The sequence below is a fragment of the Poecilia formosa genome, unplaced genomic scaffold (assembly GCF_000485575.1).
Source record: "Poecilia formosa unplaced genomic scaffold, Poecilia_formosa-5.1.2 Scaffold16, whole genome shotgun sequence".
NCBI lineage: Eukaryota > Metazoa > Chordata > Actinopteri > Cyprinodontiformes > Poeciliidae > Poecilia > Poecilia formosa.
The window spans coordinates 3,520,551-3,534,566 of NW_006799955.1; the positions used below are offsets into that span (position 1 = coordinate 3,520,551).

At 38.3% G+C, this 14,016-nt stretch overlaps 1 protein-coding gene across 7 annotated transcripts in view; it reads left to right on the forward strand.

The window, feature by feature from the left end:
- The first annotated feature begins 872 nt into the window (after positions 1 to 872).
- Positions 873 to 14,016, forward strand: part of LOC103134342 (FERM, RhoGEF and pleckstrin domain-containing protein 1) — a 60,105-nt gene continuing 46,961 nt past the window's right edge. The window contains exons 1-3 of one of the 7 annotated variants that reach the window (XM_016668684.1): positions 889 to 1,256; positions 1,414 to 1,579; positions 4,838 to 5,044. In XM_016668684.1, the coding sequence (XP_016524170.1) occupies positions 4,865 to 5,044 (180 nt within the window). In that variant the 5' untranslated portion in view covers positions 889 to 1,256; positions 1,414 to 1,579; positions 4,838 to 4,864. Of the gene's footprint in view, positions 1,257 to 1,413; positions 1,580 to 4,837; positions 5,045 to 14,016 lie in introns of all 7 variants that reach the window. The other 6 variants (XM_016668685.1, XM_007546551.2, XM_016668683.1 and 3 more) reach the window with 6 other exon arrangements.

Sequence of the window (14,016 nt, forward strand, 5' to 3'; positions counted from 1 at the left end):
GCGGGTGACGGACATAAAAAAAGAGTTTACCATTCCATGTCCCTGAGCACAGTTATGAAATGTGAGCCAAAAAAGACCTCCCACTCTCCATAAAAATTGAAAGCAGCGGTAAACACTAAGCAGTAATTACATAATACAGTCACAGGCACTATGAAATCAGTATCACCCCTCCTACTGGCTTACTATCAGAATCAGAGAGAAGTTGCGGTAATGGGTGGATCCAGTCACGGAAGACTTTTAAAAATCCTCCTATGATACCATTGGCTGCAAGCCCGGGGCAACAAGACCTGACCCACTGATTGAAATGTTGATAAAGAAAAGTAAACTCCAGCAAGAAGAGGCAATGTAATTACAAAAACAGGAAAAACGAGAGATTCTGCAAGAAGGTGCAAAACAAGAACAAGTACAACAGAGGAACAACCGAAAATCCCCTCAAACAAAAAATAACAAAAGATACAAACTTCCTAAGACATTAAAAAAAAAAAACTACGGACAGGACAACTAGCTCATAAAAGAGCAGCCAACAAAAAGGTAGGACCTGCACAAAGTTATGCAAATGGCCCTTTGATGTTTTGCCCTTACATGTCTGTGTTCCTACTTTCTCAAAAAGCAAGATCCGTGGGTGCAGAGTTTACACTGGGATACATTTACATGGACACTGACAAGTTCATTTAGTGTTCAATTTCTACAACAGATAATTCTCAAAATTTGTAGCTCATCATTCTAAAAGTGACATTTAACATTTCTTTCTTTATGTCTCATGGAAAATATGTTTGTTTAATTTATTTCACTTTCTCTACATCACTTTTATATTAACTCCTCATTTAGTGTCCCGTCTTATACTGTAAAGTGTAAAAATGAACCATTTTAACATGCGCACCAAACAAGTTTGCCAAAGGTGTGTTGCTGCTGCACAGGCCACTAGATGGTGCTGTTGTTCCTCCCCAGAGTCTCTGGTTCGTGTCAGAAGGTGGAGGTGCAGCACCTCCTTCATTGTCTGAGCAAGAACCAACGGGAGAAGATCCTGCTCGCCGCTCGCTTTGGTGAAATCCCGTCTCTCTCCGCGGCTCACTCGCTCAGACGGCCGTCATGGCGACCGCAGAGAGCCTCTGTTGCGGGGCTAACCGCGTTTAAAAACTCCCTTGGGATTCACATTTTCTCTCCGTGCGCCGGGACGTGGATGTAATATCTTCATTTCAGCTGCGGGAAATAGTTTGGCTTGGTCAAGCCCGCATTACCAGAAAAGAGAAGAAGGGGTAAGAACCGTGCAGCGCAAGTCCTCAGTCAGTGTTGCTCTGTTTTAGGGAAGTGATTGAACTTGTTTGATGAGATTCGGGTTAAGTCTTGGGAGTATCTTTCCCGTGTCTTTTCGTGATCCCGTGGATTTTGGGTCCTGTCCTCTCTGTCCTGCAGTGTGGATGGCATTGCACGAATTTTCCTCATCAGACGCAGCAGCAATCGCTCAGGTTTCCTCTCCGTAATTTGATTCGTGGATCACCGTGACATTTAAATGATCAATACCTCACCAGGAAGTGTGCAAATGTGATCTGTCAGCTTAGTTTCCACAGTGCGTGTCCAGGTGAGTCCGGGCAGTGTATTAATGTCACATGTGCTGTAGCTGCTGGTGATAATACCATGAGGATTACCGCAGCCTCTGCTCTGTTAACCCACATTACTGTCAGGGTGTCAAGACTGTGAGAGGTGAGTCAGGAGAGGCAATCGTTTTCACAAGAAGTGCATCATGCATGTTTCCAGTCGGCTTGCAATCCTTCCTCATAATCACCATACACTACCCCCTAACATTTGGAACTTCGGTAAATCCAGCCACACCCACCTATCAGGATCTGTTGCAGAGCACAAGAGGAAATTGACCCCTTTTTGGTTGTTTTGTTATGCAGCTTCTTTCAGGTGGACAACTGGCTGTATCGGGCTGCAGCCTCTGGCCATTCAGCTGTCACTAAAGGTTTCCAGCTGTGCACTGGAGGGGCCCCTTGCACACAGAGGAGCCACTGTTATAAAACCCAGCTCCACATTGCACATATGTGGGGAATTTCAAGAAAACTTGTTCAAAGGCAGCGAGGTTAACCCCGTCTGTAAACGTGCGCCTGGTATTGTACACTGAGTGACTTGTGTTTTAGTGCCAGCTGCACAATTGGTGCCTGTTCTGTGTTTTTGTTTGGACTTGAGTTAGGCACTCGGACTGAAAACGCAGAACTCCTGACCAGTTGATTCATAATACTCTCTGCGAGAGAGGGCATGTGTTAGCTGAAATAATCACCGTCTACTCTTTCCCTCACCTCTATTTCACTACTGCTTTGTGTGAAGGGTCTCTGGTTTCAAGCCATGTGCAGGTCACACAAGCCGGGAATTTAGAGGCAAAACTCAAAATGATTGCCAGAAATCAAGGCAAAAGCTGTAGAGTGATGGTCGGTTAAGGGTCAGATGTAATAAATTAGCAGATTTGAATTAAAGCGCGTTTCTTTTCACAAATTACATTTCAGTGACAGTGTTGGGTATAGCTCCTCGCGGAGTGTCTGCCTTTTCACTGGAAAACAGTAATGTTTGCTCACGCTCCTCTATGGTGACTGAACACAACAGGTGCAAATGACGCAACATTTGTTGTAAAAAAAAAAAAAAAAGAAACACAAAACCTTAATAACTCTCAACTTTGAATTTCTTAAGTAAAGCCATATTCAAAGAATCTAATTGAAATTACAGGGGAATAGTGAGATCACTACTTAAAATGAATGAGAAGCAAAGGGGCTCGCATTTTAATTTGGATTAACTCTCCCAAAATCTTGTTATACTCTAATGAAACCAGACTTGAAATTATGGACCACAATCCCAAAATATGTTTGTCATCAACAGCCCCTTACACCATCAAGGTAATACTATATCCACAATGCAACATGCAGTTTCATGCTCTCTGCCATAGGAGTGTTTCCACATGATGAATGACAATATGAATGATTGAGTTCCAAATATCAGTCCGTTTTGACCCAAACATTTAGCTGGCTGATAGAAAGCATGGTTGAGTCCAAGTGTACCATCTGCATTGACTAAAAATGTCTTCAGACAAAATAAACGACATAGTCTAATTCTTTTACATCCAATCTTATAAATGTTTACAGTTTTGAGATCCACTTTTGCATAAAACATCACTAATAAATAGATCCTTAATGTAGCTCTCTATAAAATGTAAGAAATGCAGATGGATTGAAATACATATAGAAAGAAAAAACATTTGATTAATTACATGGATATTTCATAAAAAAGAAAAAAAACAACAAAAAAAAAACAAACATGCCTGACAGCATCTTAGGAAATTTTGTTTCAAATTTGACCACGACTTAAAAACCCTGAACTCATTTATGAGAGTTATTTGTATTTTAATCACTACTAACCCAGCTTTTAATGGCTCTTTAAAGCTACCGGAGAGGTGTTTTCGTAAAATTCTTCAATCTCATTTAAATCTACTATGTTGTCCGTAAGACAACACGTCATGGTCAGGGATATACGTTTGTTTATTCTAGATAAAATCTACCCACCCATTAAGAATGCACTGCTTTGGTGACAACACACAAGTCATACAATGAGAACATGTGAAAAACATTTTGTTTTTGTCTTTTTTTCTACCTTTGCATGGTTTAAATTGAATCCCTCTTTTTTTTTTTTTTACCCTTTATATGTGTCTCGAAACAGAAGAAGTTATGGTCTACTTGAAAGCAAAACCGCTACATATCATAGTGAAGCTATCCATACCTGGACAGGATTTAGTATATATCCAGCAATATCCTCATGGCTTAATTAGTCCACATACTCTTATTACATAATCTTCTCCATTTGAAATGCCTGATTCAGCTTTTAGCCGTTACTTGGCAGCGGTCACTCACCTCTGTGGTGCCTGAACAGCTGCCCACTATCTGTGGTGCTTCATTATTTCCACTTGGTAAGGTCTCGGAATGATCTCAGTTTGTTGGAATGCCAGATCTTTGAATGGCTACGGGCCTTGTGTGGCTCTGCCTGTGGCTATGCAGTTGGATAGTTTGATGTCATGTGTCAACCCATTTCCAAAGTCAATTCATGATCATTTTAGTGATGAGGCTAATGTCCTTTTTGAAATCGGAAGAGGAGACGTTTGCTTAATCCCATTTTACGTGGAGGACATTCACAGAAAACCTCGAAAAGATGCAGTATTTTTTAGAAATGTTATCGTCTCTGGAATCAGTCTATATAATGGTGGATTTTAATAGTTTAAAAACAGTTTTCTATTTCTAAACAAGAGAACATTTATTTGTTTTGCACGGCTACCTTTGAATTTTCTCAAGCAGTGTTTCTCATTGACAGTTTCGTTCTCTGCTCTCAGATTACTCTTCATTCCCCACACTCAGTTCGCATCACCAGCTGCATATTTACATCTCTGACATGTTGCCCTTGAGACCTGATCAAACTCATCTGACTTTTTTTGTTTTTTGTTTTTTTTTTTTTGCTGTGCCTTGCTTGTATGATTTTTCTGAGTCGATTTTGTTGTTGAACTGACTCTGTGATTTTACCCTCTAGCTCTGTGGTTCATTTGTCAGATTAAATTAAGAGTGATCAATGCTTCAAAATTAAGAACATCCTAGAATCTTTTTTTTTTCTCATGCTGTAAATGAGACTCCCACAGGCAACAATTATGAGCCATTAGTGCTGAGCGCAAATATAGCATATACCAGGAACGCCTTTTCTCCGAATGGTAATGATTCCTTATTTTAATTAGAGCCCACACTATTAATGCTGTGAACAACACATGGTTTAAATGCCAGCTGATTGCCTCTGTATCTTTGCTTCGATGCAGTTTTTGCAGCGAACATCCCAGAGCACCATGGCAGAGCCAGACCCAGAGAACCTGTCTTCTGGAGCAGGTCAGCGTCTTGGAGCCCCTGAGACTCTTGGCATTAGTACATTGGACCCAGGCCACAAGCCTCCGGCTATGCCCCCTGGACGACATGTCACTGTCACTGTCCGTATGTTGGATGACACGGAAGAGGTTTTTGACGTCTCGGTGAGTTGCTGTTCTGCTAATTTGCCCAGTTTTTTTATTTTTTTATTTTTTTTTTATGGCAGCACTAATACAGGAATCAGACTTTCCATTACTGCAGTGTTTCCATTTTCATCTTGGCTGCAGCAGACTGGTAACAGGTTGGCATGGCAACTGAAAGTTGCATGCATGGATGAAGGGATCCTTTTAGAGTAATGTCAGTTTTCCTGTCCGTTCGGTGCTTTCTAATCTTCTTGTCAGTCTTGGCTTTGAACTGTGTTGTCCTGGCACTCTTTGGGAAACTTTAACTAGCACAATGACTTAGTTTTTACTACGCAGTTGTGTGAGATGTCAACTATAACATGTTTTGTTTTCTTAGGCATCAGATGAAAAGAGACTGGTGCAGAAGAGAAAAAATATTGTTTATTTTATAGTTAGAAGAAGCAAATATTTTCATTCACCATTTCAGGACTTAAAGGGATTTACCGTCTTCTCACTGCGATCCAAATTTAGACACAATGGTTTTAGCTAGTTGCATGGATTAAGGAAAGTCAAATCCAAATTAGTTTCTACATGCGAACGAGTGCTTTCTTTAGACTGGTAATACTTTAAATGAAAAACTATTGAATTATTTTACCTGAATGGATAAACATAAAACAAACAGGGTGGGTAATCTGCTGCTGCTTTGAGATAAATTTGTTGCATTGCAATTTATTTTAAGTAGTTGTCCTGGTTACTCTGGCCAACAAAGTAATCCGCTGCTGAAATTAGCTCCTGATAAATGTATTTTTACTCGTCTTTGTGTAACATTTTCTTAGTGCTACAGCTTGTAGTGCAGAGATGTTCGATTTTTTTTCTAAAAGGTCACATTAATAGCCACAATTGTTGTTAAAGACAGAATCATCAGTTCACCTCAATTATTTTAAAAAAACATTTGAGATTAAAATCAACATAATTTTCTTAGCTGCTGGCTACAGTAATGATTACAACTGACTAATGAAACATAGTGGCATCTAAAATGACCATGCTGTAAATGGAAGTGACTTTTAGAAACAAAATTATAAAAGTTAAAGTAGTGCTGGTTCCTCTTTTACATTTCATGTTTAGTCTGGTGATCTTAATTCAAGATGTAATCACTTAGAACATAAGAATAAATGAAAAAAAACAACAAAAAAAAGCAATTAACACATTAGCTATATCATACTCAGAAATTGAATTGTATTGTATTGTTTTCAACTATTGTTATTTAGCATCAAGGGGAATAATATATGTGTCAGGTGTGGCTTTTTACTGCAGTGAGACTCGATCCATCTGTCTGAATATCTTCAGCATGCAGTGTGTGGATTCATAACATTAACCAACAAGTGTTAAACCACTGCAGTAGCTTTCAAAAATAAAAGCATCACACATAGATTTGTGTGCAAAGTTAAAATTACACTTTATGCACGTGTAATTTTGGATTTTTTATTGACAAGAGAGGGACATGTAAAGGGTGGGTTGGGACTTTAAAAGGCAAATTCTTGTATGCTAGAAACTACAGAGATTTTTTTACTGTAAAAAAAGAAGAAATCAGATAAAACAATTTGGCTTCTGTTTGAAGATTTATGTATTAAAAAAAAAGCTTGGAATGGAGGTTTTGGTGTCTTGATTTGATGATAAAGTGAGAAAAAACACATATGTGCACCAGTCTCATCTCTGGAAATCATTAACAGGTGGCACAGTTTCACCCAACATTCCTGTGGCGAATATGGAAGGGTGCTCTCAGATCGTAATGAGAAAGCTGTTCTGTGTCCAGCAGTGCTGCTGATCAGGTCTCAGGAGCTTGACTATGAAGCTGGTAATCTGTACTACCGTAATGGGACAGTTAAGAATGAACAAGTCCTTCTAAGCCTTTTGCAGCGCAGCTGGGTGGAGAAAGGTACTTCTCCTTGTCCATGGTGGATGGTCTTTCCCGTGGTGTGCTGTGCTGAAAACCTATTCAAATTGTAACAGTTAAATCCTTTTTAAAGGTTGTAATTTGCAATACACAATGTGGTTTGGATCAGAACACTGAGATGTTTTTATTCTCAATCGGAAACATCTTTGTAATCGTTCAGCCATCCGGTATTTAAACAGGTTCTGTCACATCTCTTTTTATTAGCAGTTCACCGACACCAGGCTTTGAAAGTACCATCCCATTCTGCAATGAGGCAAATCAGGTTTAGGAAACACTAAAGTCCACCTTCAAGAGCCTGGTGTCAAAATGTTTTCTTGTTCACTTTCAAAGGTTGAAATCGGTTTAGTTAGTTGATTATGTTAAGAAAAGATTATATTTCTGTTGGAGAAAAAATACATGTTTACTTTTGTCACGGTAGGACAGAAAAGGACCCGTTGTTTGACATCACTGTCAAACAGGATGAAGCTGCTACTATTTAATGTTCTCTGAGTTATGAGAACCTGGTGAACTCTTGATGCATTTCCCTGCAGTGGATCCCTAACAGAGCTTAGGAGATTTTTGACCTCTTTTAAATCATGCTCACTGTGAGTGATGGGAAGATAAACACAGGCCCACCAAGAGTCACTGAAGGAAACGACATGAAAACCTCCAAAGAAGACACTGAGCACAACTACCTTCTTCACAAAATGTAAACAAAAATGGAGTAGCATCAGATTTGGATTTCTCCTTTGTCTTTGACCAATTTCTCCCGCTCACGCGTTTGTTTTGATTGTATTCACCCAGAATGCCCTGGGCTATAGCTTGCTTCCTGTTTTTGGAGTGGTCTCCTTTCCACTTGCATTCACATAAACATTCAAACTGCACCAGAGTTCACTTCAACCAAACCGAGACCTGAGCTATTAGGCGGACCAGAGTTAGTTTTTTTTTTTTTTTTTGGTCTGCGTCAGAGTTTAATGGCGCATTTACAACTCTCTAAAAGAACCGGACTTTCAAGGCAAACAAACTAGAGTTCACTGAAAGCAGACCGAACAGGGCTGGTGTGAATACATTTTAAACCCGTCAAAAAAGTGAGTTATTTACTAAGCTACTGCTCAAAGTTGATTCATTTTAAAGGGATGCATACCTATAACTGTGTCAAAGTTTGTTTAGTAAAAAACTGTTATTTCTTAACAAGTTAAATTTTCTACCACTGAAGTGAGATTATATGACTGCAACAAGCAATTTATTTTAAGGCTTCTTTACTATGGATGTGACTGATACAATGTAATGCAGAACAAACAATCTCTTCCAAAAGATGACAGATTTTTATGGAGCCCTGAAATTAGTTTAAGCATGAAATGTTTTCATGTGAATCAGCGCAATAATTCAGAGCAAGAGCAAGGCATGCATACTTTTACTCTTCCAGTAAGTCGGCTTTGAAAGGACACAGAGGGGCTGTTATGATGCAGATGAGTTATGGTGACGGTGGATTAAAAAACTCAGGGATGATGGACCGAAACAAGCTGAATATGTTGCTCAGGAGAGGGTCGCAAAAGAACACTGCTAACAGAATGCTTTATTCATGCTCAATTTAACACACATTATGTCCTCTATCTCAAGATTACAATCTCAGTGGGTTTTTCCGCAGGAGGAGTCAGTGGAGCATATTTTCCACAGACCCTACTTTGATTCAAGGTAGAAAGATTTTAAAAAAGCTGTTTTCTAAGGAGTTTTCTTGCACTCAAACAAAAAAATCTTAGTAGAATTCAATGTAACAGGTTTACTTGTCATACCTACCTGCTGTAAAATATCAACACCATCTCAAAAGAGTTTTGTTTGAACTTATTACTTAAGTTTTTAAAGATACAAAAGACATAAGAGTAGTTCCTTATTTTAATCTCTTATCTGCTGCGGTTAGCTGAGATTGCTGCGGTTAGCTGAGATTGCTGCATGGTTCACAAAACAGGCAATTATCTAGTCTTCTCTTTCACAATTGAAACATATCATATTCTATATATTTTTTTTGTCTCGGATGCATCTTTTCTTGGAGCAAACTAAAAGCTCCACCTTGTTACTGATACCAAAGGCTTTAGTTTTCTCCGTTTGAGCCGGGTAGGTTTCCACCTCATCGGGCCGAGTATCAGATGGTTAGGGAACAGAAATGGGCCATTGAACCATCTTGTGGGTCACATACCATGCTGTGGCCTACTTAGCACTCTGGCTGTGAACATGAGTTTGTTTTGATGCTGGCTTCTGGCACAAAATAGCTGGTCTTTAAGTTGGAAAAGGTCTGATTTCTAAATAAACAGTAGTAAATCAGATTTCATTCGAGCTATGTTAGGTTTTTAAGGGAACATAATTTACTCAAAATGGGTTTTCCTGTTTTTTTTTTGTTTGTTTTTTTGCTGGTGCAGGATTTGGTATATTAGCCCTCAGTTCACGTTCTGTTCCTGAGGCTAATATACCCCAAGTCCATCTGGGCTGATGTTAAGATACTCACACTTGCTGATGGCTGGTGAAAGAAGTTGTCTGTGAAATATTGGAGCAAGAATTTTGGGGTTAGGATGTGGGGGATGGATTGATGAAGGCTGAGTGGAGAAAACATACTAATTTTTATGAATAAAAGGGACATACTCTATGTTGGCCAAACCTTTCTGCTAAAGTGAATTTAATTTTGTTCAGTTTATTTATACATATTCACAGCAAATACAGCTTAGTTCAAATCAATCCAATTTAATCTAATACAATAATAAAGTCAGATTTAGATCCAGTTGCATGCAGTTCAATTTGACCTTATATCTAATGCAATACAATCAAATTCAGTTGACCATGTATGGCAGACGGATAGTCAACTGTGGTAGGAAGTCTAGCTAATTGCATGGAGTGGCATGTGGCAACCATGAAAAGAAAACCACCTTTAAAAAAAAAATAGTGACATTCAGCAAAAGTATATAGGAAGAGAAACTCTGCATAGAAAGAAAACCAAGGTACACATAGTTGCTTTCTCCAAGAAGGACTGTGAAACAGAAGTACTGGGCAAGGAGTATCTTCTATGGAAAGAAGTCCTAAGCAGAATATTAATGGCAACAATGCCTTGGTCAGTGACTTCATTCAGAAAGTAGCAGAGCTACTCACAGACAGAAAGTATATGTGGTCAATATTTGCAATAGTTATGTCAGTGGGTTCATTTAAGAAAGAAGAACAGATAAACATGGAATTACTCTGCCAAGAGTAACTTTTATTAAGAGAGAAAAGGAGAGTATATGACAGCAACAACTTGTCAAGTGCCTATGTCCAAGAAAGAGGCATTGCTCATCACAGAATCACTAGACAAGGGCTATTTTTCATTGACAGAAACACAGAGAACAGAAAGCTGATGGTACCAAAAGCTCTGTTAATGGTTTCAATGGTTTCATCCAGCAAAAAAACCCTCCCTGTTGAACACAAAATTACTGGGAGTTCTTTTCATGGAAAGAAAAAAGTACACAAAGTTAATTACACCATGAGCTCTTTTGTTGGTTTCCATTAAAGACAGGAGCAGTGTTACTTAGGCTGGAGTACTTTCTATAGAAAAAGTGTGCACACATTAAACGGCAGCAATTTTTCTGTCAGTGACTTCATACAGGAAACAGCTGGACAGAATCAGTGGGCAAGAGGTACTTTCCATGGAAATAATAATAAAAAAAAGAGTACACTAAGCGATTGGCAGCAAGAGGTTGTCAATAATTAAGTCCGGGACTGCCAAACACAGAACCACCTGGCAAAGGATACCTTCTACCAAAAGAAATAAGAAAGAAAACACATAGTGGCAATCATTACAATACATTATGCTTGTTAGTAATACTGTAATGGAAAACCGATTTTAGCAATGTAGTCTTTAGCCATTATAGATTCAGGCAGCGTTCCCTCTGATGTTACTCTGCTACCGCTGCTGGTTTTCTCTAATGAGCTACTAAAGATAAGAGTCCACTACAATCACACTCCTGACAACTTCTCGCCACCCATCGCTTTACTCATTACACTAACTGTGCTTCACGCTTATAAGACTATTATACTGAAAAATATCTGACTTAATGGCAAAATTATCTCCAGGCATTTTTCTGTGCCTTCCATATCATGGAAATTTTACCAGGCATACTCCTTTTATGCTACAAAATAATAGTTTTGCTTTCTAAATCATTGGGACTGTAAAGGCAGGAGCACATTTAAACATGCTGAAGTAACCATTACTACTATTACTAATTTAATGGAAATTAAAATCGCCTCACATATCACATTTTTGTCAACCACTAGTAATATCCAGATGAGGAATTCTCAAAGGAGTGAAAAAGGTGAAGAGCGCACGGTAGGGTGGTAGCAGGTTTTGCAGTGTCATGTTCATTTGTGGTAAAACATGAAGTCAAGAGCTGAAGATGGAGAAACGGGCAAAGACAGAACAGTTCAAAACTGTCGGAAAAAAAGTTTAAAATGTCTCAAGGTATAATGTGTGAATTTGCCATTTTCTGACCTTTTATCAACAAGGTAATGTTGAGGAATAGAAAACAGCATTATGCGTGAACAAAAATAAATAAATAAAAAAGAAAGAAATAATTGCTAACTTAATAAATAAAGGGAAAAAAAAGAAAAAACAATAAATATATGTTGAAAATTTGCTAAAGCATATGATTAGGAAAGCAAATAAAAATCCTAAGTGACAAGCATGCATTATTTAGAAAAAAAAAAAAATCAATTTAAATTAGCATTGAATTAAAAATAAATGCTAATTTAAGTTGGCTAAGAGCATAAAACAGCGTGGTAACAAAATTGCAGAAAAAAATTCAAATGGAGAGAGATGCCTTCAATTTCTAAACCCTGCAGCAGTATCAGCGCTCCTTGGATAAACTTCAGGAATTTGTTTCTGAAAGAGAGAAACTTGTTTTTATTTTGTGTGTGTGTGTGTGTGTTACTGGAGGCTTGAATTTGAAACTAGATTTACCTCAAAGCTTCAAACTGTTATGCTTCATCAACAGTGACATAATTGAGGCAACTGTTTTCTTTATGCACAAAACGCAGCAGATGGTCCCCCTTGGAGACCTAAGTTAGGGGATGTTGACGCTCCCAGGATCAGCTTTTGATTAGTCTGTACAGATCAGTAGATTAATGTAAACATGTCATTGTTTGCTCACTTCTGATCTTAACACCATAGACATATGGAGTTCAACGTTTTGCAAGAGGTTTAAAAGAGGATACCTTTCTGATGCCTCCTTTCCACCTAATCTACTCCAGTTCTGATTTAAAAAACTTTGTTTTTCTTAGAAACTGTTATTTCTGTTTTGACTTCTGAAGCCTTGGTGTTGATCAGGAAAATAACTGGTTGCTAGGTGATGGCTAAGAAACTCTTCTCTGCTTTAGATCCCACAGTGAAATTTTAGGGTTTTTTGAAATAATTTTTTTAAGTCTTGCTGTTTGCTCTTAATGTTAATGTGTTTGAATGGCGAGATTCGACATATACTGTCATTTTTAAATGCGAATAAGATTCTTAATTTATTACCGACCAAAAATTGTATCTTTTAAAAATGTCTATTGAAATAAAGTTAAAAGATCTTGTCATTAGTTTCGATTCTGTTGCTATTTTTCTTAATATAGCATGTACATATATGTTCATCAGGATCCTTTTATATAATTTGTCCAATCCAAAAGAGAATAATTAATAAACTCGACCTCAATGTGACGTGAACCCGAAGCAGCAGTGGAAGAACACAGACTCTTTTCTCCACAAGTTTTACATGTTAATATTCCCAATTGGGTTTGTAAACACTGGCCAAAGAAGATATGAATTTTAATGACAAGAGTTTCCATTAGGGGGAGAAGCTTTAACATCCCATTTCTAATATTAACATGGTGCCATGACTTACTTTATGGTTTACTGCTACTATTTCCAGTATTTATCACAGCAGAGCAAACTGGTTTTAATAAGTTTGGAGATTAAATCACAAAAAAATGTGGGACTGATTGTAGAGGGTTTTTTTGTTTTTTGTTTTTTTCTCCATTTTTGGCAATACGACATATATTTAAACCAATTTGGAGATCCAGTCAAGACATCTGATGCTTCAGTGGATCTTTCTTCCTATAGATTTCCATAAATCTCGAGGGTTTATAGTCTGAAACTGCACAGAGAAACCAGGGAAGTAACCACTACTCAGCCAAAAAGTGGGCTACGCCACAAAAGAAAATAGCTGGACTCACTCCAGTTAAGAAGCCTCACCATCACCCCATCTCTCCCAACTCTTGTCCCCCATATGCTGTCACCATTCACTGAAATAAGAAGCAATTAGAGCACAGCTAGAGGGTCTCATTGTCAGCTGAATGACAGTGAGGTCTGGACTGGATGAGTAAAGAAGGGCTTATTTCAGCTCCATCTTCAGCAGCTTCTCTATAGTTGTTGGACCACTGATTGATCAACATAGATATGACAAGATTCAGGTATTACAGGTGATTAAAAGACGATTTTATTTTTACTTCTGCTTACTGCTGTTATCAGACTATTTGGTGAATTCAGAAGTAAATAAATATGTCCCCCCTCCCGCCCCTAGGTTGTACATATTTTCTTGGAAGCTTGTGTTTCAAGGACAAATTATTAGCCCTGTCATAAAATGCATACATACCTACTGGCAGCAGCACAGTCAGTATGACACTTAAAATCAAATCTCCTTATATGTGGAAAAATCCATAATTTCACCCTTTACTCTCCTGGGTCTGGAGGGTAAAGCAGTTTCGCATTGATGAAATTCAGCATGCATTTTATTTGTGCACATCGCATCCCACTGAGGGGTTCTCAAGAGCTCGTGTTTCGCCAGTGTATATATTTTCAATATCCGCATGAAAGGAAGACAGGACAGAGAGGGAGGAAGATATCCTGGTCTCGAAGCAGTCTGTTAAATCCCATTTAACTCGGAGCTGTGGCATGGACATGCTTCAGCTTCTCTCACATTGCTTCCGAGCGGAAACAGACAGAGGTGGTAGATGAATGGTTTTGTAATTTTTTTTTTTCTTCAGGAACTGTTATTAACGGTGTTGAATACAAATTGGATTTTATAGCTGT